Source organism: Echinops telfairi, unplaced genomic scaffold (assembly GCF_000313985.2).
Source record: "Echinops telfairi isolate 266 unplaced genomic scaffold, ASM31398v2 ScPeMD7_7458;HRSCAF=8496, whole genome shotgun sequence".
NCBI lineage: Eukaryota > Metazoa > Chordata > Mammalia > Afrosoricida > Tenrecidae > Echinops > Echinops telfairi.
In genome coordinates, this window is record NW_022111358.1 from 19,370,346 (window position 1) to 19,391,889 (window position 21,544).

General features: G+C 40.9%; 1 protein-coding gene across 1 annotated transcript in view; it reads right to left on the reverse strand.

Moving 5' to 3' along the window:
- STXBP4 (syntaxin binding protein 4) overlaps positions 1 to 21,544 on the reverse strand; it is a 197,640-nt gene that overhangs the window by 147,371 nt on the left and 28,725 nt on the right. Inside the window, exons 4-7 of the mRNA XM_004707395.2 lie at positions 19,894 to 20,026; positions 8,906 to 9,012; positions 8,499 to 8,715; positions 7,474 to 7,552 (exon numbers count right to left, since the gene is read on the reverse strand). Coding sequence (XP_004707452.1) covers positions 7,474 to 7,552; positions 8,499 to 8,715; positions 8,906 to 9,012; positions 19,894 to 20,026 — 536 coding nt within the window. The remainder of the gene's footprint in view (positions 1 to 7,473; positions 7,553 to 8,498; positions 8,716 to 8,905; positions 9,013 to 19,893; positions 20,027 to 21,544) is intronic.

Below are 21,544 nucleotides of genomic sequence, written 5' to 3' on the forward strand. Positions count from 1 at the left end.
CACACCTAACGCCTGCAGATGGATCCAACCTGACCTACTTATGACCACCTGAGACCAGGGCTTTCCCTGGGCAAGGATTTCTTGAGTGTGGATGGGAGGGGAAGAAGATGAGGGCAAAGGGGAGAGAGGTAAAAGGAAGGGAGGGCACACAAAACATATACATACTCTGAAGCATGTTCTCCTGCTTTTCAATATCTAAGCATAAAAATGGTGTTATGTGTTAACACTGAAAATTCGCTTTTATTTATTCTTCCTTCTGGTGTTGGGAGGCAATCTGCATGGTTGTTAGTTCAAAACCTCCAGCTACACTGAGGGAGAAAGACTAGTTTCAGTCGCGGAAACCCACAGTGGTCACTATGAGTCGGCGTTAACTGGATGGCAGTAAGTAAACTGAGGATACATTAATAGCATACTCTTCATCATAATTACGATGACACTGTTGTGTTAGGTGCTACTGAGTTGGTTCTGAATCACCAGGAGCCTACGTACACCAGAAAAACACTGCCCGGTTCGCCACTACCTTCACACTGTCATGTGGCAGCCACGGTGTGAACCCATCCCGTTGACACTCACTGACTTTTCCAAGCATGATGTCCTTTTCCAGGGACTGATCTCTCCTGATGGAGCCTGGCTGGCCTAGTGGGTACACAATGGCCTTCTATCGGCAAGGCCTTACATTTGAAACCACCAGCCACTCCAAGAGAGAAAGACAGGCATTCTACTACCATGAACGGTTCCGGTCTCGGTAACCCCGAGGGGCAGTCCCACTGTGGCCTATCGGGTTGCTGTGAGTCAGCAGGAATTCGGTGGCAGTGAGGTTGTGAGCTTTGGCTTGGTGTCTCCCAATAAAGTCCAAAGTAGGTGTGATGACATCCTGCCATCCTTCCCTCCAAGAACCATTTCAGATGTACTTCTTCCAAGACAAACTTATTTCTTCTGCTAGGAGTCCAGAGTACTTTCAATATTCTTTGTCAATCTCTTTGCATAAATGTATGCAATATCTTTGCATAAATTCTGCTATAGTCTTCCTTATTAATTGTCCAACTTTCACATGTCTCCAAGGTGATTTCAAATAAATGGCTTGGATCAGGCACATGTTACTTCTCAAAGTGACATCCTTGTTCTTTAATACTTTAAAGAGGGCTTGCACGGCAGATCTGCCTAATGCAATATATTCTTTGAGTTCCTTTTTCTCCCCAACAGTTTTATTGGCATATAATTCATATATCATACAATAAACCAGTTCAATCGTTCAGGCACATCAGGGGAGTAGTACAATCACTACCACGTCTGTCTTAGAGTCTACACACACACACACACACACACACACACACACACACACACACACCCTGCATGTTTGTATCACCTTTAAACTGAGTTGTTCAATCACCATCCATTCTAGTGCTCATTCTCCACTCCTGCCGTCATTGTTTACTCCCCAAATCCTCTTTCCCTCCCTCTCACCTACCTTCTACCCTTGCATTCCCTATAACACCTTGTATCAGTTATTATCATTATACATCCATTCCTCCTGTGCTTCACCACTGGTAAACTCAGCAGAAAACTGTGAAAGATAAATTGCACTAAGTTGGTAAGGATAAAATGATATTAGTATACAGGCAAAAATACAAATGCGTAAGAGGCAGAAGACATCCCCCCACCCCCACCCCTAATTAACGTTGAAAAATCCAGGGAAGAAATTTCTGTCACGGGACATCTAAGAGATACTTGTACCCAGTACAAACTCAGGATGGGTCTATAGGGAGGACAGTTGGCCTGGTACCGATTATGATCCAGCATAATCAATATGACAGTGATCTCTGCCTGATCATAAGACTGTTTGGCGGGACTCTTGCCTTTGGCTAGAACAGATCTGTTAGTGGCTTAATCTGACTAGATACTCCGAAGATGGGTTTGGGGCTCCCACTGCTCTCCATAGCCTTTTCCAAATCGGGTGCTCATAATTTTAGCTCCGATACTTTTCTCTTCGCTATATTCAAATTTTGTACTTGTCATCTTTGAATCACACAAGCTGGTATGCTTCCTCTGTGTGGACTTATTTGGCTCCTTGCTTGGATGGCTGCTTGTTTGGAAACAAGCCTCTAAGACCCCAGACACTATTCTGATTGATAGCCGGGCACCATCTGCTTTCTTCACCACACTTTTCATGAAGTTGAGTATCGAGCAGGGTCATGATGTAAGCACTAAATGTTCTTAAGTTGGAGTTAGGATTTAGTGTGAGCCCAGAACTTATTCCTGGATCTATGCTATTTTTTCTTTATTAATTTGCTGTAACTTGGAAATTGATACATTATGTCATATCATTTCATAGTTCAATCATGTCAAACATAATTGTACAATTTCTTCCATAATCAGTCTCCAGACATCCGTTTCCTTCCTGTGCAGCTTAACATCATTTCCTTTGAATTCCTGGCGGCTACTTCCATGAACATTGATTGTGGTTCAAGGAAAATGAAATCAATGACAATTTCCATCTTTTCTCTATCTATCATGATGTTGTCCATTGGTCCAGTTGTGAGGATTTTTGTTTTCTTTACATTGAGTTGCAATCCTGAGAGTTGCATTCCTTCATCTTCATCAGCAAGTGCTTTAAGTGCTCTTTGATTTTAGCAAGAAAAGTTGTGTCATCTGCATACCTCAGGGGAATAAACCTTCCTCCAATCCTGATGACGAATTCTTCTTCATGTAATCCACCTTCTGGAAGTATGTGCTCAGATACAGATTAAATAAATATGGTGGAAGACTACAACCCCGACACCCACTTTTCCTAATTTTAAACTATGCAGTATTCCCTGTTCTTTTTAAATGACTGCCTCTTAATCCATGTACAGGTTCCGTATTAGCACAATGCAGTGTTCTGAAATTCCTATTATTCTCAAGGTTATCCATAGTTTGTTAGGACCCATGAAGACAAATGTCTGCAGAGAATAAAACATAAACAAACATCTCTTTAATATTCTCTGCTTTCAGGCAAGATCTACCTGATGTTGGAAATGATTTCCTTCGTTCCACATCCTCTTCTGAATCTAACTGGAATTTCTGCCAGACCACTTTTGTTGTACTACTGTCACTGTTTTGCATTATTTCCAGCAATATCTTATTTGCATGTTATTAATGATATTGTTCAATAATTTCCACATTCTGTTGAGTCATGGGCACAGATATGGCTCTCTTTCAGTGGGTGGGCCAGTCTTCCAGACGTCCTACATATGCACTTCTAGTGCCTCATCCGTTGGTTGAAATATTTCAATTGGTATTTCTGTCAAATCCTGTGCAGCTCAGACTTCTTCCTTCAATACCAATGATTCCTGACCATATGGTACCTCTTGAAACGGCTGAAAGCCGACAGCTTCAGTCTATCTCCATCTTTTTTTGGTGCTTCCTATATTGTTTCCAGGAGCCCTGGTTGCTCAATTGGGGCTACTAACCACAAGGTCAATAATTTGAATCCACAAGTCACTTCATGGGAGAAAGACGAGACTCTCTATTCCCTTAAACAGTTCCATTCTTGGAAACCCACAAGGACAGTTCTACTCTGTCCCTTAGGGTCATTATGAGTTGGAATCAACTGGGTAGCAGTCAGTCTGGAGTTTTGTTTTCTTTATCTTTCAGTATGTTCCCCACTGGAATCCTTCAATCTTGCCTCTCGAGGCTTGACCTATTCAATTCTTTCAGCTTGAGATATGCTGAGTGTGTTCCTCCCTTATGACTTTCTAAGTCCAGGTCTTTGTCCATTTGATGATAATACAGAGTAGAGCACAATGGCGTGGGTGTTTTCATTCTACTGGGGATTGAATTGTATCCCCACCCCACCCACCAAATGTATGTTGAAGTCCAACTTCCTGCACCAGTGAATGTGATCTTGCTAGCCTAAAATAAGAGTATTTCTTTGTAGGTCTTATCAGTTAAGGTAGGGAAGTCATCCTGCCAAAGGAGAATGGGTTCTAATCCCCGTCTGTTCTGATTAGGGATTCCTAAAAGGCATTTCAGAAGAGTGAAAGGCCTGGAAACAGAATCACACACAGCAGGACTACACAAAATAAGCCTGTACCAGTCAAAGAACTGGGAGCAACCCTTGCAGCAGCTAGAGGAGCTTGATTTAAGACAGCGGATCGTTCGCCAGCACTGTGCAAAAATACATTTCTCTCTTTAAGCTCACCCATTTTGGTGGTACTTTGTTATAACAGCCCTAGAAAACTAAGACCGATCCCACTGCAAAGACAAAGACGTTTTCAGTGACTACTTCCTCCAAAGTGGGCAGCCAAGCCCTTCTTCGTAGTCTGTTCTAGTCTGGAATCTCCGCTGAAAATTGTTCACTCTGGGTGACCCAGCTGGTATGTGAAATACTTTCCAGCCTCACAGCAACACACAAACCACCACAGTATGACAAATTGACAGACAGGTGGCAGCTTTATTTATTATTTCTCCCTTGGGGTTTTCAGGGCCCCAAGCTCAGACTCTTACTGCACTTGACTATGGGTGAAGTACATTCAGGTAAGGCAGCGGACATGGTTCTGGGTATAAGCCTTGGGGCTTTTTGTCCGGTGAGCGGGCAGTCATGGTGGCAGTTGGGTGATATTAGGGGGGTAGGGTGGGTGCACTGCACTCCTTCCCAACTGGTTTCCTCTTGTGCCACTCCCAATCTCTCCCTCTTGGCTCCCCCACTGCTCTAGACCCAGCCAGCAGTTCCAGTGGCAGCAATGGTGGCATTGGGAATAGCCTGCTTCACAGGACATATCCTGCATGTTAAGCAATGCCTAGCTGTATTTGTTTCACGGTGCAAAGGAGGGCAGAGAAATGAGTCAGGCTTGGGAATTTTCTCTTCTGCTCTAAACACATACCTTGGAGCACTGTAAGAGTTGTAATCTATTCTGTAGGTTTTGTAATACTAATAATATTTACAGCAAGATTTACTCAGCATAGACTAAGTACCAGTTACAATGCTAAGTGCCAGACATGCATGAACTTGTTTAATTCAACAACCCTATGAGGCAACCACCTCAAGGTTACATAGCTAACAAATAGGGAGCAGTGATTTGAGCCTCCAAAGTTTGCATTCAGAAGCTGGTAGTTAATTACTGTACCTTCTCTATGCCACACTCACACCACTTACTAGTTCTTTACTTAGCCGACCTTGTATGCCTTGCACTTATTTGTATCAATGTGTTATTCCCCTAAAACATTATGCTCCTTAGAGATCTAAAACCATCCACACCCTGATCCAGTTTTGCATACAGTACTGCAAATAGTACTTAATTGATGAAGTAAACACACACTTTTAAAATTAAATAAATATATATGAAAGGGGCTTCATGTACACTGGTACAGATAGGAACTGGAAACACAGGGAATCCAGGATGGATGATTCCTTCAGGACCAGTAGTGAGAGTGGCAATACCGGGAGGTGGAGTAGAGAGGGGGAACTGATTACAAGCATCTACATATAACCTGGGGGACGGAAACAGAAAAGTGGGTGAAAGGAGACCTCGGACAGTGTAAGAGATGACAAAATAATTGATAAATTATCAAGGGTTCATGAGGGAGGAGGGAGGGGGAAATATGAGGAGCTGATGCCAGGGGCTTACGTGGAGAGCAAATGTTTTGAGAATGATGAGGGTAACAAATGTACAAATGTGCTTTATACAATTAATGTATGTATGGATTATGATAAGAATTGTATGAGCCCCTAATAAAATGATTAAAAAAAGAAAAAAGAAAGGGGCTTCAAAAAGTTCCTGGCAATAGATTCAAGAGATAATGGGATTTGTTTTTCTGAGACCTTTCTGAAAACCCCTCATCTACACACAAAACAGGGAGAGATATCCCCCTAAAAAAAAAAAAAAATTATTTTCTAATATGAAAAATGAAGGCTTTTTTAACCCAAACTTGTCTTCCATAATAAGGTGTCTACGTATCTTACAAGAACTCTAATTCCTTCATAATGTCTACTGTGTTGTTGTTGATTAGATACCATCAAGTTAGTTTCTGAAAGGCTGCCTAGCCCTGCCCCATCTTCACCATTGCTGTGTTTGAGACCACTGGTCTGGTCAAGGGCAGTTCTCTTTTTTTATAACCCTTTACTTGACCAACCATGATGTCCTCGCCAGGGACTGGCCCCTCCTTAACATGTCAATCACTGTTTATTGAATAAGTGGCTAAAACCAAAATACTCTTTAGAGTTTCCAAGGCTGTGAATATTTATGGGAACAGAAAGCCTTATCTAGAACCGACAATCTGGTGCTTAGCGGTTCAAGGCTTAATCAACAGCACCACCAGGAGTCCGAACAGACCAAAAGAGGTACAGAAAAATTAACTTACTCTTTAATTAAATTAAAAACACATTAATATGTTACAGTATAATCGGGAGACAAAGGTCCTTTGTTTATGCCACCTAGCCACTAAGATCAAAGCAGCTCTACCGCCTCATCACCATTTGTCTCTTTAATATAGCTTGTCTTCTCAGCTCCCAATTTAAGCTAACAAGCACTACATAAAGAGGCAGGTGATTAATTATGTAAGGAGAATTATGCTAGTAAAGTTTGGAAGTCAAAACATCCCACTAAAAAAAAACAAACACAACATCCCACTAAAGTAAAATGACATATAATTTACTAAGCTACTGGTAGATACTGCCCCAATCAGAAGAAAATACTATAGAATCCACTGTGAATTTCTGTTGTTTGGTAGAAACATAAATAATCATGTTCTTTTTTACTTTGCAATTTTGATCTAGCTAGTACTTTTGAAAATGAAAAAAAACATGGTAACAATTTGCATTATAATCTGAACACATGTAATTAGCTTTTCCTTTACATAACTATAGTGACTTTTGTTAAAATATGTAGCTTTGGAAATAATTCTCAAATTTTTTTTTCCCTTGATATTTGGGCCAATGAAGACTTTAAAGCTTGATAAACATCCTCTTTTATGAGTAATTTATTCAATTACTCCTTTATTGTTTTAAAATGTCAATAAACCATTTTTTGATCATTAAGATCAGTCATGCTGAATTCACAATGCAGACTTCTAATTTATAGCTATACATATATTTCTTTTCTTCAACTATGTGCCTCTCTATACTATGTTCTTTAAAAGATGTATTTAATAAGCTTCATCAATACTTCACTGAAAGGACAGTACCTTAATCTTGTCTTACAGCAGAGTTTTCATTATTTGGTTTCAACAATTCAGGGAATTATTACAGCCTGATATACACTGCTATGGTAATGCAGCTCTTAAAATTTCAACTCTCTGTTCAGGGAAATTTGCAATAAAAGTCATAATCTAAGCAGGGACCACTGGGTAATACATGCATTTTGTTCTTTTATTCACTGAGGGCAAAGAGGGAAAATGCACCCTTATTTAAAGTCTATTAAGTTGCATTATGTACTTCTCATTGTGAGAGTAATTGGGGGGAAAAAAGAAAGAAAAAGGAATTAAATGGGCATTTACCTGTATTAGACATCTTTGTCGAGCTGTTGTCTGATGAAGTAATTGGAATCTGTTCTGTTTTCTTGTAACCGGTTTTTATCTATGAAAGAAAACAAGAGACACAATATGTCATCCTCAAAAGTAGGTCAAAGACCTGACTGGCAGGTCATGGTAACATAAAAAGCTGGCGTAAAAGATAAAGCCAAATTCCCCAAAAAAGGAACCTCTAAAATGTTGTTATAGTGACCTTCGACCACAGCAATTGCATTAAAGGCAAACACTGCTTTGGGCTCTACCAGCTCTAAAGACAACTCAATCTAAGACCAGGAACAAACAAAAAAATTAAAAATAAATAAAAGGCCACAAAACATATACCTGTGAAAGACAAAGGATCAGGACTCGATAGAAACTGTTATATTCCATCTCTGACCACAATGGAAAGCCTGAGGTTTTGGTTTGCTTACTTTAAAAAAAATTTAACTAATAACACAGATTTAATGAATGTATGCCTATTTTGTAATTCTTCTTTTGTTAGGCATAGTAGCAGTTAGCAATTAATTCTATACATTTTCATCTAAAAAAATCCCCCCTTTGTACACTTCTAACGGGGTGCACTGTATTCCAGTGTACCCAAGTGAGGAAACAACGGCAACCACGGCTGGGGGAGCAGGGCGGCCTCATGTCGTGGTCCAGACCCTGGGGACACAAAGGAAGGTGTCGAAAACAGAAATGAAAATACATGGAACTGGAGGAGGGACTAGGGCGTCCTTGACACAGTTCTGAGTGGGATCCAGGTCTCCCCATGGTATCAAGTGGATATTTTCTAGCTGATCGTGATTTTTGGTATACAAGATATTTTGACTTTGCAAAACTGGTTATTGACATCTCAGCATAAAAAAAAAAATTATCTATAATATTTTTACCAAAAAATACTGATTCCTCAGCAAATTGTATTAGGGAAATTATAATTCTATCTATAGTTCAAAACCGTAAGATCATGCAGAGTATTTATGAACTGCCTCAATGAACAACACATTCCAGCTTACCTGACTTGTCTTCAAAGGTAAAATGGCCTCTTTAGTTTTGGGAATCGATGAAGCCTTGGGAGTCAGTACTTCGGAGGGAGAAGAAAGAAGACTAAAAGTGGAGGTCTGAGCCTCCCCTTCTCCTGAAGATTGTAAAGTGGGTACACGTGATGGACTTTCTGGATAGCCACCATCAGATTTCTGTCTTATGAATGCTATCTCCCAAGCAGATTCCGATCTGTCATTAAAAAGCAATCACATTTATAGGTAAGTTATTGATATGGTACAAATGAATTTCAGAATAGTGCTTCCAATACGATCAGGAAAAAATATTTCCTTTAGAGTCTAAAGTACTTTAGACATTAAACTCCCTGCTTTGAGGGAGACATGCCACGTGACTCGTGCTCCCTTACAGAGAGGAGCGTTACCTCAACTCGGCTCTGGTCAGTATGCTTTTTGCTTCTTCAAATGACACACCAATCAGGGACTCCTGGTTTATGGAGATAAGCTGATCGCCTGGTTTCAAACGTCCATCCTAACAAAAGCAGTAAGATTTAAAAAGTACTCAATTTTTTTCTCCAGATAGTATTGTGATGATTACATGCAATCAAAAGCATAGAAATTATTTAGTCAAGATTTTAAAAATAAGAATGTTAGACAAATTACCTTGGCAGCAAATAGTTTTGGTCAAAGCCTGGTCTGGTACTACATGTGAGTGAAATTGAGCAGTTCACATATGCTTTGAATGAACTTGCACACTAAGGAAGGCTGAGAACACAAGGACTTAGCCTGGGACATCAGGAAAAAGAGATACATTTCAAAGGCTATGAGACCAATACAGTCCTGACTCTGGTAAAGTGCATGACATAATCCTGGGATAGCTCTAGTTTCTGAACATTCCTGCATCTCTCATGCCACCAAACTGTTAAGATTTGCACACTTACAATAAAAATGTTCACTCAAGGATCTTAATTATGCTGATCTTACTCATATTTCAGCACACAATCAAACATCTTTACTTGATCTATTTCCCATCCTGCACTGAAGCCTAGTTGGCTGTACATACAGTGTTAGACAGTTCCTGCTAATAATAATGATCAAGTCTAACTGGTTGTCTGGCAATGACTTTGCTATGTCCTGGCTCTGGCTCCCCCCTATACCAAGATTTACAGAATAACAGAGCATATTATTAACAAGATTTAATATAATTGTCAGACAACTATGATAGATTGAATTATGCCCAAGTATCAACTGGGCTGGGCCATGAGTCTCAGTGGTTTGGTAGTTCTGTAATGATGTAACGATCCCTATGATGTAATCTGAGGTGATCAGCCAATCAGTAGTGAGGGAATTAGGGTGGGATGCCCCACACCCTTACTCAAGTCACAGTCTTGATTTGGTCAATGTAAGGAGTTTCCCTGAGGTGTGGCCTGCATCATCATGTTCATCCTGCGATGAAAGGAGAAGTGAGCAGATAGAAAGGGGACGTCCTACTGCCAAGAAAGAGCCAGGAGATGACACATCCTTAGGACCTTGGGTTTCTGCTAAGAAACCTCTAGATCCATGAGAAATTGATCAGGAGAACCTTCACCCAGAGCTGGCAGAGAAAGCCTTCCTCTAGAGTGGGCACCCTGAATTCAAACTTCCCCTATGAGAGAATCAATGTGTGTCTGCCGAGAGGCCATCACTTGTGGGCTTGGATGGTAGCAGCACTAGATCACCAAGACAGTAAGTTTCTCCATCTTCACGAGGCTTCTTTCTTCATCCAAACTTGGCCAAGAAGAGTGAAAGTTCTTCACTTTCAGCTCCAATGGAATTTCGCCACTTATTATTAATGCAACAGTAGAAAGCATTATTTCTATAACTAGAACATATTTAAATGGATAAAAACTAGATCTTCACCTGGTGGTATTTAAATAACCTTCAAATTCAAGGAAATATTTTCCTTCAAAGTCTTCTCCATTAAAACACACTCCTTGGATAATTGACCTTTGATCCAAACTGCATTATATACAACAATGGTAATTTTGGGTTGTTATAGCAGTAAATAACATGTTATTTTATTTTAAAAATAGATGTAAATCATTCATACACATATAAAACATCACAGGGGTCCAGACGCGTGTTCTTTAATGCTATGTAAAGAGACTTGGCACAACATATGTAGAATGATGACCCTATGGTCTGCTGACATTTTAACTTCATATAGAAATGAACCCCTCAAAAGCAATTTGATTTTAATATATTTTATTGTTTCAGTATATTCAATAAATTTTAAATAAATGTAAATTTTTATGTAAATCTAAATGATTAAATATAACTAGGGAGGTCAGACAGCAACATTCACAGGTGAGTTTTTTTTTCTAATTGACCAATGTATGGGGGAGGCACAGTAGTAATGCTAGAAGACTAAGCAATATAGAGAAAGTACCTGTTATATGATACAGAACCTAAAAATATTACCATCAAGTTTTTTTCTTTTATTCGGTAAAATGAACGGGCTGATTTTCCCAAGACTTTGTAAACAGTCCTGCATTGCCAGGGTCCAGATTTTATCACAGCATTTAGTTACATAAGCACCAAAAGCAACTATGCCCTCTCATTTATGCACAGTAGCTTGTGAAATAATAGGCTGCATTTTAGTTTGAGGATTCTCAAACGGAAGGTAAAGGTGATGTGTTAGCAAACACCAAGAGTAATAATGTAAGATGAAGCCAATAAGCAACCAAGGGGATGGAGGTGGAGGGACAAACATACTTCACAAAAGGGGTTATTTCTGGGAGAGGGGCTGGGGATCTTGATCAGAGGAAAGCACACACAGGAGCCGTAAAAACACTTGCCATTTCTATTTCTTAGGTCAAGTAATCAGATCTAAGTGAATTCACAGGTTGTTGATTTTATTATTTTGTTCATAAGACTATATACATAGCCAAATATTATTTTGCTTTGTGCCAAATATTATCTTATTAAAAAATCATCCTTCTCTCCAATAAAAAAGAAGCTCGTATAGCTTGTCCCAACACTGTGCCTATATTCTGGTTCTATTCCTGGAATGGAAGCACAGGTCAAATAGACACATTTTTAATGTAACTTCTTAGAATAGATGCATTTCTATCATCATTAAACCCAGCTCTCTGCCACTTTTAATATTTAAAAATAACTCCTTATTAAGACTGAGTCAACAAAATAAAGTTTAACTGAAATCTAAAGGCTACACGAAAACTGACTTGGAATCTAAAGCCTGGATAAAATTCAGGAGGCTAAAGGGGAATGAAGACAGAGACGCCCCAGTTGAACAAAAGCACTTAAAGGGCGTTGACGAGGAAGGGATGTTCCTTTTAGAATCGACAAAGCAAATATCAGGTTATTTTGTTTTAATTTAAACGTTCTCCGGTTAACAGTTCTTTTCTTTTACTGAAGGTTTCCCAGAAAAGAGAAAGTTCTAGAAGGATGAGTGCTAGTCAGATGGCAAGTGAACGGCTTCATTTGGGCAGGAGTCACTTCCTAGCAAACAGCTTATGCTCAGAGGGAGTGAACAGAAGTGCAGAGAGCGTGGTTTGGCAGCCAGCTGGACCTGAATTTGAATTTAACTGTACAGTGCACTAGCTAGATCTTCATGAACAATGAAACGAGAGAAAGCTAGAGGAGCAAGTTGGGGGAATCATAGGCTCTTGTTCATAAGAGACTCGGAATTGAGTTAATCCCATAGGCTAAATTGTTGGGGGCAGCAGCGCCTATATGCATGCATCACAAGGAAATCACAGTTGGTCATTGGGAGAGAGAAGCTACAGGAAATGGGAAAGGCTACAGAAATGTCATTAGGATTTAGGCTGACCTACTGCTTCTCCTGAAGGAGCTATACGCTGAGTTGCTAACCCCAAGCTCAGCCGCTAGGAACCACAAGCTGCTCCATAGGAGAAAGATGAGGCTTTCTACTCCTGTTTAAGGCTCAGTCACAGAAACCCACAGGGGCAGTCCTACTCTCCCTGGCACGGCTGCTAGTGACAAAAATGACTCACTGGTTACCCATTGGGCTGTTCGCTGCAAGGTCAGTGCCTTGAAGCCATTGTGCAGTTGGCTCCTGTACAGATTTACAGCCTCACAGACACTACGGAACACTCTATCCTATAAGGTCATTATGAGTCCAACTTGATGGCTGTGGGGTTTGTTTATTCGTTTTTCTCACTACCACTTACATGCTCCTCCCAGGCTGGCTTTGGCAGATTCATCACTGTTGATCTAGTGTAGCCAATGTAACCTATCCGCGGTCGGGCTCCTCAACACAAGATGGGTGGTCTAAACCCACCAGCCAGCTGCGCCAAGGAGAAAGAGAAGGACATTTGCTCCCCTAAAGACGGACAGCCTCGGGAACCCTATGCGACACTTCTACTCTGTCCTGCAGGGTCGGTCGCTGTGACTTTGACAGTACACTGCTGCTTTGAAGGAATATTTTCCACCAGGAAAAGAATCAGAAAAGAAAAAATAAAAGAATCAGAAAAGAGAAAGAATAATGCATTCTGAGTGGCTTCTGGTATTTATAAAATTTTTTTCTTTCTGAAAAGTATTTGTTTTTACTTCTTCTTCCCTTCGCCTCCTAAAAGATGAGCATTTGAATTTCTGAACCTGTTTAAACGTTAGAACCTCACATGAAAACTAAGCTATTTCTGTAAAAGTCTGGCTTCTAAACCAACGAATTCTGCCCCAGCTGGACCAATGTCAGGGGCAGGCAGGGGCCTCTCCCAACAATCTTGATTCCCATTTGGCAGTTAGCAAGAAAACTTGGCAGGACAGGCCGCTGTCCAAGCACTGTCACCCGCTGCTCCTCAGTCTGCATTCCTGGACTGACGTTTGTGAAGGTGTGGAAATAGCGAAGGCTGGGAAAGCGACCGAAGGTACTGTTCGTGGCTGTTTCCCACAGCACAGTGCCAGAGGCACGCTAAACGAATGAGGTACAGAAACCTGGCCCAGGAGACCAAGGCGGCTGGACAGAAATGGCAAAGGAGAAGAGAGGGTGAAGTTGCTAAGTGATGCCACTCGGTTGTCCCATCTGCCGCTCCGGGTGTCCAGAGCCCCATCCTGCTGCTCATCCCACAGCCTGGTTCCCAGTCCCCATGATGCTCTTAGCACAGGCTGAAAATAGATTTCCTCTGAAAGTTACACACGTCCCCCTCAAACTTCACATTATAAACAGATAGAAATGTTATATATGTATCAGTCTTTTGTATAGCTTATCCCTTCCATGACGTAATTATTTTTTGTTTTTATGGTGGATAATTTTTTCCCTAATAGAATGCAGGTTAAGCCCTTGAATGTTTTTGTGTAAGATAAGAAGTCCCTGAGTGTTAAAATTGTTAGTTATGAAGGAAGAAGTCGTGGAAGAAGTACAGCCAGAGTGCTCTTTAAAGGCAAGGATGGCAAAACGTTTGTCTTACACACTTTGGACAGGAGAGTCCAGTCCTTGGAGAAGGACGCCATGCTTGGTAAAGTGGAGGGACAGTGCCCAAGAGGAAGGCCCTCCAGGAGATGGACTGACACCGTGGCTGTACCCATAGGCTCAGGCACAGGAACGACTGTGAGAATGAGCAGGACCGAGCAGTGCTTCATTCTGTTGTGCACAGGGCCCTTGTGGGTTAGCACTGACTTGGTGGCACCTAACAACAACAACATGAAGGCTTTTGAAAGATTATGTGGGATACGCATGTTCTAATGGATTCTGGTGGTAGGACGTGCAGGCGGAGGCATGGAAGCATTGTTGAAACTAAGCACTTGTGCTTTATTGAGTGAGACTTTGGAAACATGGAGACATGTTTCCTGAAGGCGCCCTGCCCTGACTGCACCTAATGGTTGTTGGGGCCTATTTGTTCTTAGTGCTGCAATTTCTGCACCACTTTTTGGTTCTTTTGACATATAAATCTTCCCACCCGTCAGAGCCAGGTGGCATTAGGCACCCGGTTGACTCCTGGCCTCATCTTGGCAAGAAAGGGGGGGTCTTACTCTCCTTTTGACCTCCCAGCCACAGTAAACTGCAGGAGAGCAATCTGGAAGAACGTTGGTCACACCTGCCCCTGAGGCTACAGCGAGTGTAAAACTTAGCAGTGCCAAGGTCAACAAGGATTAAGTGCCACCATCTGACAGAGCACTTTCCAACTGTGCATACGGTTGGCGCCTCTGGTTGGCCCAGTGTGCTCCTCCTACAATTGCATTGTATTCTGCAATTGGTCTTGGGTCAGGGATGACTGAGGAGGCAGCATACCTGTGGTTACGAAGTAACAGGGCATTTAGTTAAGGATGTGTGCCTACACTGTATTGCTGCTGGAAGTAACTCATTTACTGGAATATTTCTGAATCCCAAACACTGCTTTCCCCAGTAATACACAGGAAACTAAATGTCTGACATGACTTATGTAGCTGATGTACAGCTACAAAGTGACAAAAAGGGGCAAACATTTTACACAATTGCTCTTCCAAGAAGCACAACCTCATACAATAACTTTTCAAGACAGTAATAATGACTCTGACGAATTTCCAACTGTGTTCTGCAGTTACATAAGTCCACAAACATAGATGTGGGAAAAGAGCCTGAGGCAGAGAACGGAAGTGGCACTTAACACGCACCACAAGTAACAAAGGGATTATATGAGGGGGCTTCAAAAAGTTCATGGAAAAAAGTCTACTGTCTTTTAATTCCATTTATTCCATAGACTTTTTGAAGTCCTCTCAGGTGTTTTTAAAAGTCTATTTTAGAATCAACTAAATTAAATGCACTGCCAGATTTGAAGGGAAACCGTTGATTCTTGCCCACTGTCCCTATGTCATTAAGAGCAAAACAAATACACAAACACAAGCACTTGAAATCCTACAGGTGTGGTGCAGAACGTTTTAAAACAATGGACCAAGAAGGAGCGGCAGCTAGGGATGAAGCCCGGATAGTGGCACTATCGGAATAAAGGGCGCTTAGGCATTAGTTCATTTTCAGAAAATGAAAATTCCCTCTAAGAAGTCTTATGATGTGCCAGGCACCACATGGGGGCCGAAATAATAAAACCAGATAGAATCCTTGCCTTTAGGAAGCACATGGTCCGATTGTCCACGGGGAGGTAAGAAAATCATCAGACATCGAAGAGGAATTACAAACCGATTTGACGGGCAGGAAGAGCATCTACGAGCACATAGAAAAGACCTGCAGGGAGTAACCTTCGAATTGCCTTCTGGAAGTACTGAAGGCTGCTATCTAGAAGCAGCAGGGGCGGCAGTGCATACGTGTGCACGCACCGCACGATGCGGGGGTGGAGGTTGCACTGCTGCTAGGTGGAGGGAACTATGAGAAGAGAGAGAACGTGGCCTCCTCCAGGGGCTGAAAGAACCCAGAAGCAGAGGAGAGGAGAGAAGCCATGCTTTCGGAATCCCTGCTCACAAAGACTGTTGGCAAGAAGGACTCGATCTAGTTTTCAACATCTTCTGTATTTGTTTAAATGTTCATATTGGGGTTTGTCTCAGATGTGTTTTATCATTGGGGTCACCCTCTTGAATTTTTATTATCTGTTTTTCACTATAGGAAACCCAGGATTGATGAACCTTTAGGGATGGCAAGTAGAATAAGGGTTTGGGTATGGGGGGTGGAGTACGATGGTGGGCAGGGGAGATAAAAAGGAGTTGATGTCGAGGAGTTCAGGAAGGAAAAGAATGTTTTGAAACGGATTGTGGCAGCAATTGTACAATACTTCTTCATGTGACTGACAATGGAATGATGCGATATCTGTCTTAACTCCCAATAAAATGGTTTTGGGGAAAACAACATGAAAAAAAATTGGGCTACGACAATGGGTGTGGTGTATGAGAGCAAAGTTACGGTGGGTGCTGATAAAAACTGACAGTGTTTAAGCCACGGGAATGTCAGTAAAATTCAAGAAGACTGAGGGAGTCTAGAGATCTTTAGAGACTACACGTGCCAACAGTATGTACCAGTGAATTGGACATGGGCGTTACATAAGAATATTCCTAGCTCTTTGAACTTGGTGCGACTGGGAAGTGATACTCATCAAGATGTGGAAATCTGGAGGAGGCTCTGTTTAGGAAAAGACGGGAAGAAGAGGTGTAGTGTGGATGTCATTTCTATCTTCAGCCTGTTGGAGATACTTTGCAGATAGTCAAATAGAAATATTGATCTGGCAATGGGGATATGTGTGTGGGAAGTGGCTAAGAAAGGGTGTACGACTGAACTTTGGGGACTAATGCAGGACTAGCTGGCGGGCTGGAAGGGATCTTATGTTTCAGTGTACTTAGTACATTGGTTTTTACTTGTAAGAGTCTCTGGGTGATGTGAATGGGTAAGTGCTGGGCTGGTAGCTGAAGGTTGGTGCTGTGACCCTCTTCAGGAGCACCTTGAAAGACACCGCTGGCCATCTTCTGAACGGTCCCCCACGCTGAAAACCTAGGGAGCAACCAATCCACCTCTGCACATATGGGGTCACCACTAGTTGGAACTGACGTGACAACTAACAGCATAGACTGGCTCCAGTTTTTAGAGCTGGCAGAATCTTCTTCCCTACTTCAACTTGAAAAATGTGTTCATGTTGTCCCAAGAATGAACTCTGAATATATATTTTTTCAAAGATCCATGATACTTTGGTTATCCTGAAACAAGTACTGTATTTCATATTTGCCAGGTGTTAAACATGTGTGTGGGGGAGTGGGGAGAAGGGAGGAAAGCTAACTATGATTAATTGAAGAAAGTTCCTTCTGAGTTTTAATAACCTCCTTGCATATGCTGTTTGGGAATATAATCCAGCTATAACCTGAGATTGCTTGCATTGTTAGTTCTGAAACCACGTGATGTTTAAAAAAATACAGCAAATTCATATCCACAAATCCAAACCAAACTCTTCGAACAGCAAGTGGGTTTACCCATCACGACTGTATAGGGTATGATTGAGCCACTTCCCAGGATTTCCGAGACTGAAAATCTTTATGGGAACAGACCACTTCATCTTTCTCCCACGAAGCGTGTGGTTGGTTATGTCTGAATCCCTGACCTTGTGCCATGAGCAGCCCAGCACCTAACCTCCATGTACATGAACACATATGAACAAACCATTCATATGTATTTAAAACCCACACTAGCAACTGAGCAGTTTAATAAGGATGACCTTATGAGTTCCTGTGTCCTACTCTCTGAATACACCTACCACACACATTTCGTGTTAATTAGAAATTTACAAACTTGTGTAACACATTATTTAGAGTGCATACAGTAAATGCTATTAATTTTGATTAAGAAAACATTATTTTTTTTAAAAACTGCATTTAATTTTGTACTTGAAGAGAAAATGTTATGCATCTCATAAGGTGGCCATTCCACAGAAATGTAAAAGATAAAATAAAAATACTGGATAGTTACGCACGTAACACCTTTCTAACACTTTTCAGCCATTTCTTCCACTGGGTTTGACCAGGTGTAGGCAGAGAGCATCCGTAACTCTGTGCTGCTCTCTGGTGGTAAACATAAAATACAGTCCCTTCGAAGGTCAATTAAAAAAAACACCAGCTTTTGAACATGGTGACATTCGAAGAAAAGCAATCAGAGATGTTATCTACTACACATACGACTTGCCAACACTAACAACACTCAGAGTCACTCAGTCGGCACCACTGCTACTATCAATGTGTGACACTTTTTAGTGTAATCAATAAAGTACAAACTGATGCTTGCCTTAAACATAAAGTCTGATCACTTGTTAAGTACATTGGTAGAATAAGCTACTATATTATATGTGCATTATAGGAAATACCTTTGCTATTTCTTAGAATTGGTGAATACACACACACACACACACACACAACACACACACACACACACAAATCTCAGCTTTAAGAGTAAAACAGAATTAAACTTCTCGAGTCTGAGAAGAAAATTTTCAATTTTTATTTGAAATCTGTTAGACCTAACCACTTGTTTCTAGTACTCATGCTTTATTCTTACACAACAGCTGTGGCACTTAGATACATACGCTCTCATGTGGCACATAATTCAAACTCAATAGTTAAAAAGCTGTATCAGGACAACATCCTAAACTCACTAGAGAACTATTTTCTGTATAAGTGTCTTTGTACAAGACTGTAAACGACTGAAATCATGACTATTATGGAAGTGATTAGTGAGATAACTGGCTTTCCTAACACGGGGAAATTTTTTAAACTGCTTGTTAAAAACAAAGTTTGATGATAGGAAAGTATATAGGTGGGACTTGTTATAACAGAATCAGCTGAAAGTTAATCTGATAATATACCGTTCATTTAACCAAACAATAATGTTGACAACAATAAATTTAACGGTAAGAAGCTTCCTTCTCCTGCAATAGAAGAAGCCCTGGTGATGCTGTGAGCTACACATATGGCTGCTAACAGCCAGGGTGGCAGTTTGAACCTTTAGATAGTTCAAGGAAAAACTGAATGAAAAGATAATGAAATTTTGAAGGTCCCTCATCTATTGCTCGATGTGAATAGGATACTTTATTTACTTAAACACTATATCATATGGAGTCCTGGTTGTACAGTGGCTAATCACTCTGCTGCTAATCAAAAGGCCAGTGATTTGAAAGCAGCAGCCTCTCCAAGGGAGAAGTCGGCTCTGTAAAAGGTCTATCGCCTCTCAACCTCCTGGGGCAGCTCTACTCCGTCCAGGAAGACTGCTCTAAGTTCGAATGGACTTGACAGCAGTGGGCCGTGCTTTTAAGAGTATGTCTTATATCTTCCCCAAAGCCTCTTGAGGCAGTTTTCAATACCTGTCATAAACGGATTACTAAAAGAAAAATGGCAACTAGAGCCAAGAGCAATTGTAAGAATGCAAAACACAGTAACCAATATGTTCACTAAGATGACAGGGCTGCGCTTCAAAGTTAGGTCTGAGTTTCCTAAGCAACAAAGAATATATGACATTATTCTAATGTTTATAGGCATCAATGAATGATGTACTTAGCAAACTCCTCAGTAAGAATTTCACCACCAATTCAGAAATGAATGAATTTTATTTCAGGGTTGAGGTTGGGTGTGTTTTTTTTAATGATTGATTACTTGCATCTTTTTTTTTTTTGTAATTAGAAAAAGCTAAATGAACACAGTCCAAGTACTAAAACTGAATCCAGACTCATGGTAGTAGACAGACTACGTCTCTGTATCTACGGTCTCTCAACCAGATTCAGGACAAGATCTGAATAGCATAGAATTCAAGAATATATACCCTTTTGTATCTGCGAGGAGCCCATTGGTTTGTTAGGTTAAAAGTGCTTGAGGTTAATGGTCTCTTTTGTATCTTTCTAAAAGGTGTGACCAATTTATGGATAAGCAGGGGAACCAGTCTGGCCCCACAGTGGTGGTTTTCCCTCTTTCTTTCATTTGCTGCTTTTATTCTCACTTTTACCTTGCAGCAGTCTCCTCCGGGAACGATTTCTTGAACATAGACCAGGGGACCTTCATTCCGGTTAATTCCTCCTACGATCTTCAGACCAAGGCCTGTTTCCTTCACAATTGTAATCAGCTGAAAGGCCTGATCCCTAAAGACAAACGGAATTAGCACTCACAGGTTAGCCTAGAGATCCGAACCAGTCTTCCTTTATGGTACCTTTTAAATAAGATTTTCAATACAGGCCATCTCAAAATACCCAGTACTCTTATCAACTTGATTTTTACTTGTACAATGATTTAAAAGACACAATGATTTTTCTCACCTGCATTTTGAATTTTCCTTACAAAGCTCAAAAGAAATTACAGCAATAGAATACATTTCTTTGCAGTAGGACAAAGGTAATGTTTTAATATATAAAAATAAGTTTAAAGATGACAAGAGATTTGCTTTTAGCTGATTTTTAGATAACACCGAATGATTCCAAATTTAAGTATTTTAATGTCAAAAGACATGTTTGTAACCATTTATAGCAAAATAAATATGACTTCCATCTGAATCTCCAAAAACAGAGAGACCATTATTCTTTTTGTTTAGAATGGGTCCCTGGGTGGAACACATTAGTTAACACACCAGTGAAAGGTTAAAGAATTGAGTTCACCCAGAGGTTCCTTGAAAGAAAAACCTGTGATCCAAACTGGCCATTGGAAACTCCGCAGAGCAAAGCTCTATTCTTACACAAATGGGGCCACCGTGAGCTGAAGTCCACTCAATGTCTTTGTTTTTGTTTGTCTATTTTTATTTTCTGTACCTGTAATTTCTGCCAGGAAAACAAAAACACAAACAAAAAGTAAACAATGCCATTCGAAATGAGGGCACATTCAGAAGAATTCTCCAAAAGAATTGGGTCAGAAGATAGGTCTTTATAGGTCAAACATTTGAAAACTTTAACTAAGGCCTAGGGCTGCTACTCCCTCACATGTCCCGTGTTCTGTGTAAGCAGTGTTGTCAGGTGCTCTCAGGATGGTTCCGACTCCTACATGGTTCAACAGACTGAAACACTGCCTGGGGCGGCACCATCGTCACAACTGTTGTTATGTGTGCGTCTATGGTTGCAGCCACCGAGTCAGTCCATCTCATTGAGGGTCTTTCTCTTTTTCAATGCCCTTCCAGTTTGCCAAGTATGATGTCCTTTGCCAGGGGACTGGTCTCTCCGGAAATCATGTCTTGATAACATGAGACAGCCTCCGAGACTCTAAAAAGCAGTCCTAGTCAGTCATGCAGAGTTGCTATGAGTCAGAATTGACTCAATGGCAGTAAGATTTTATTACAAGCCACTTGGTAAGAATAAAATAGGCTGACTGCTCTCGTAAAGAGTTTTGGTCTCACCATGAGGTGTAGAAGGGACCAGTTATCAGACATCAAATAACTAAAAATCATTATCAGTGGGTGCCCACCTCCCTGATATGATCACTGAAGACAAACATGCATAAGCAAATGTGGTGAAGAAAGCTGATGGTGCCCGACTATCAAAATGTATAGCATCTGGGATTTTAAAGGCTTGAAGATAAACAAGCGGCCATCTAGCTCAGAAGCAGCAAAGCCCACATGGAAGAATCACACCAGTGTATGTGACCACGAGCTGTCGAAGGGATCAGGTATCAAGCAT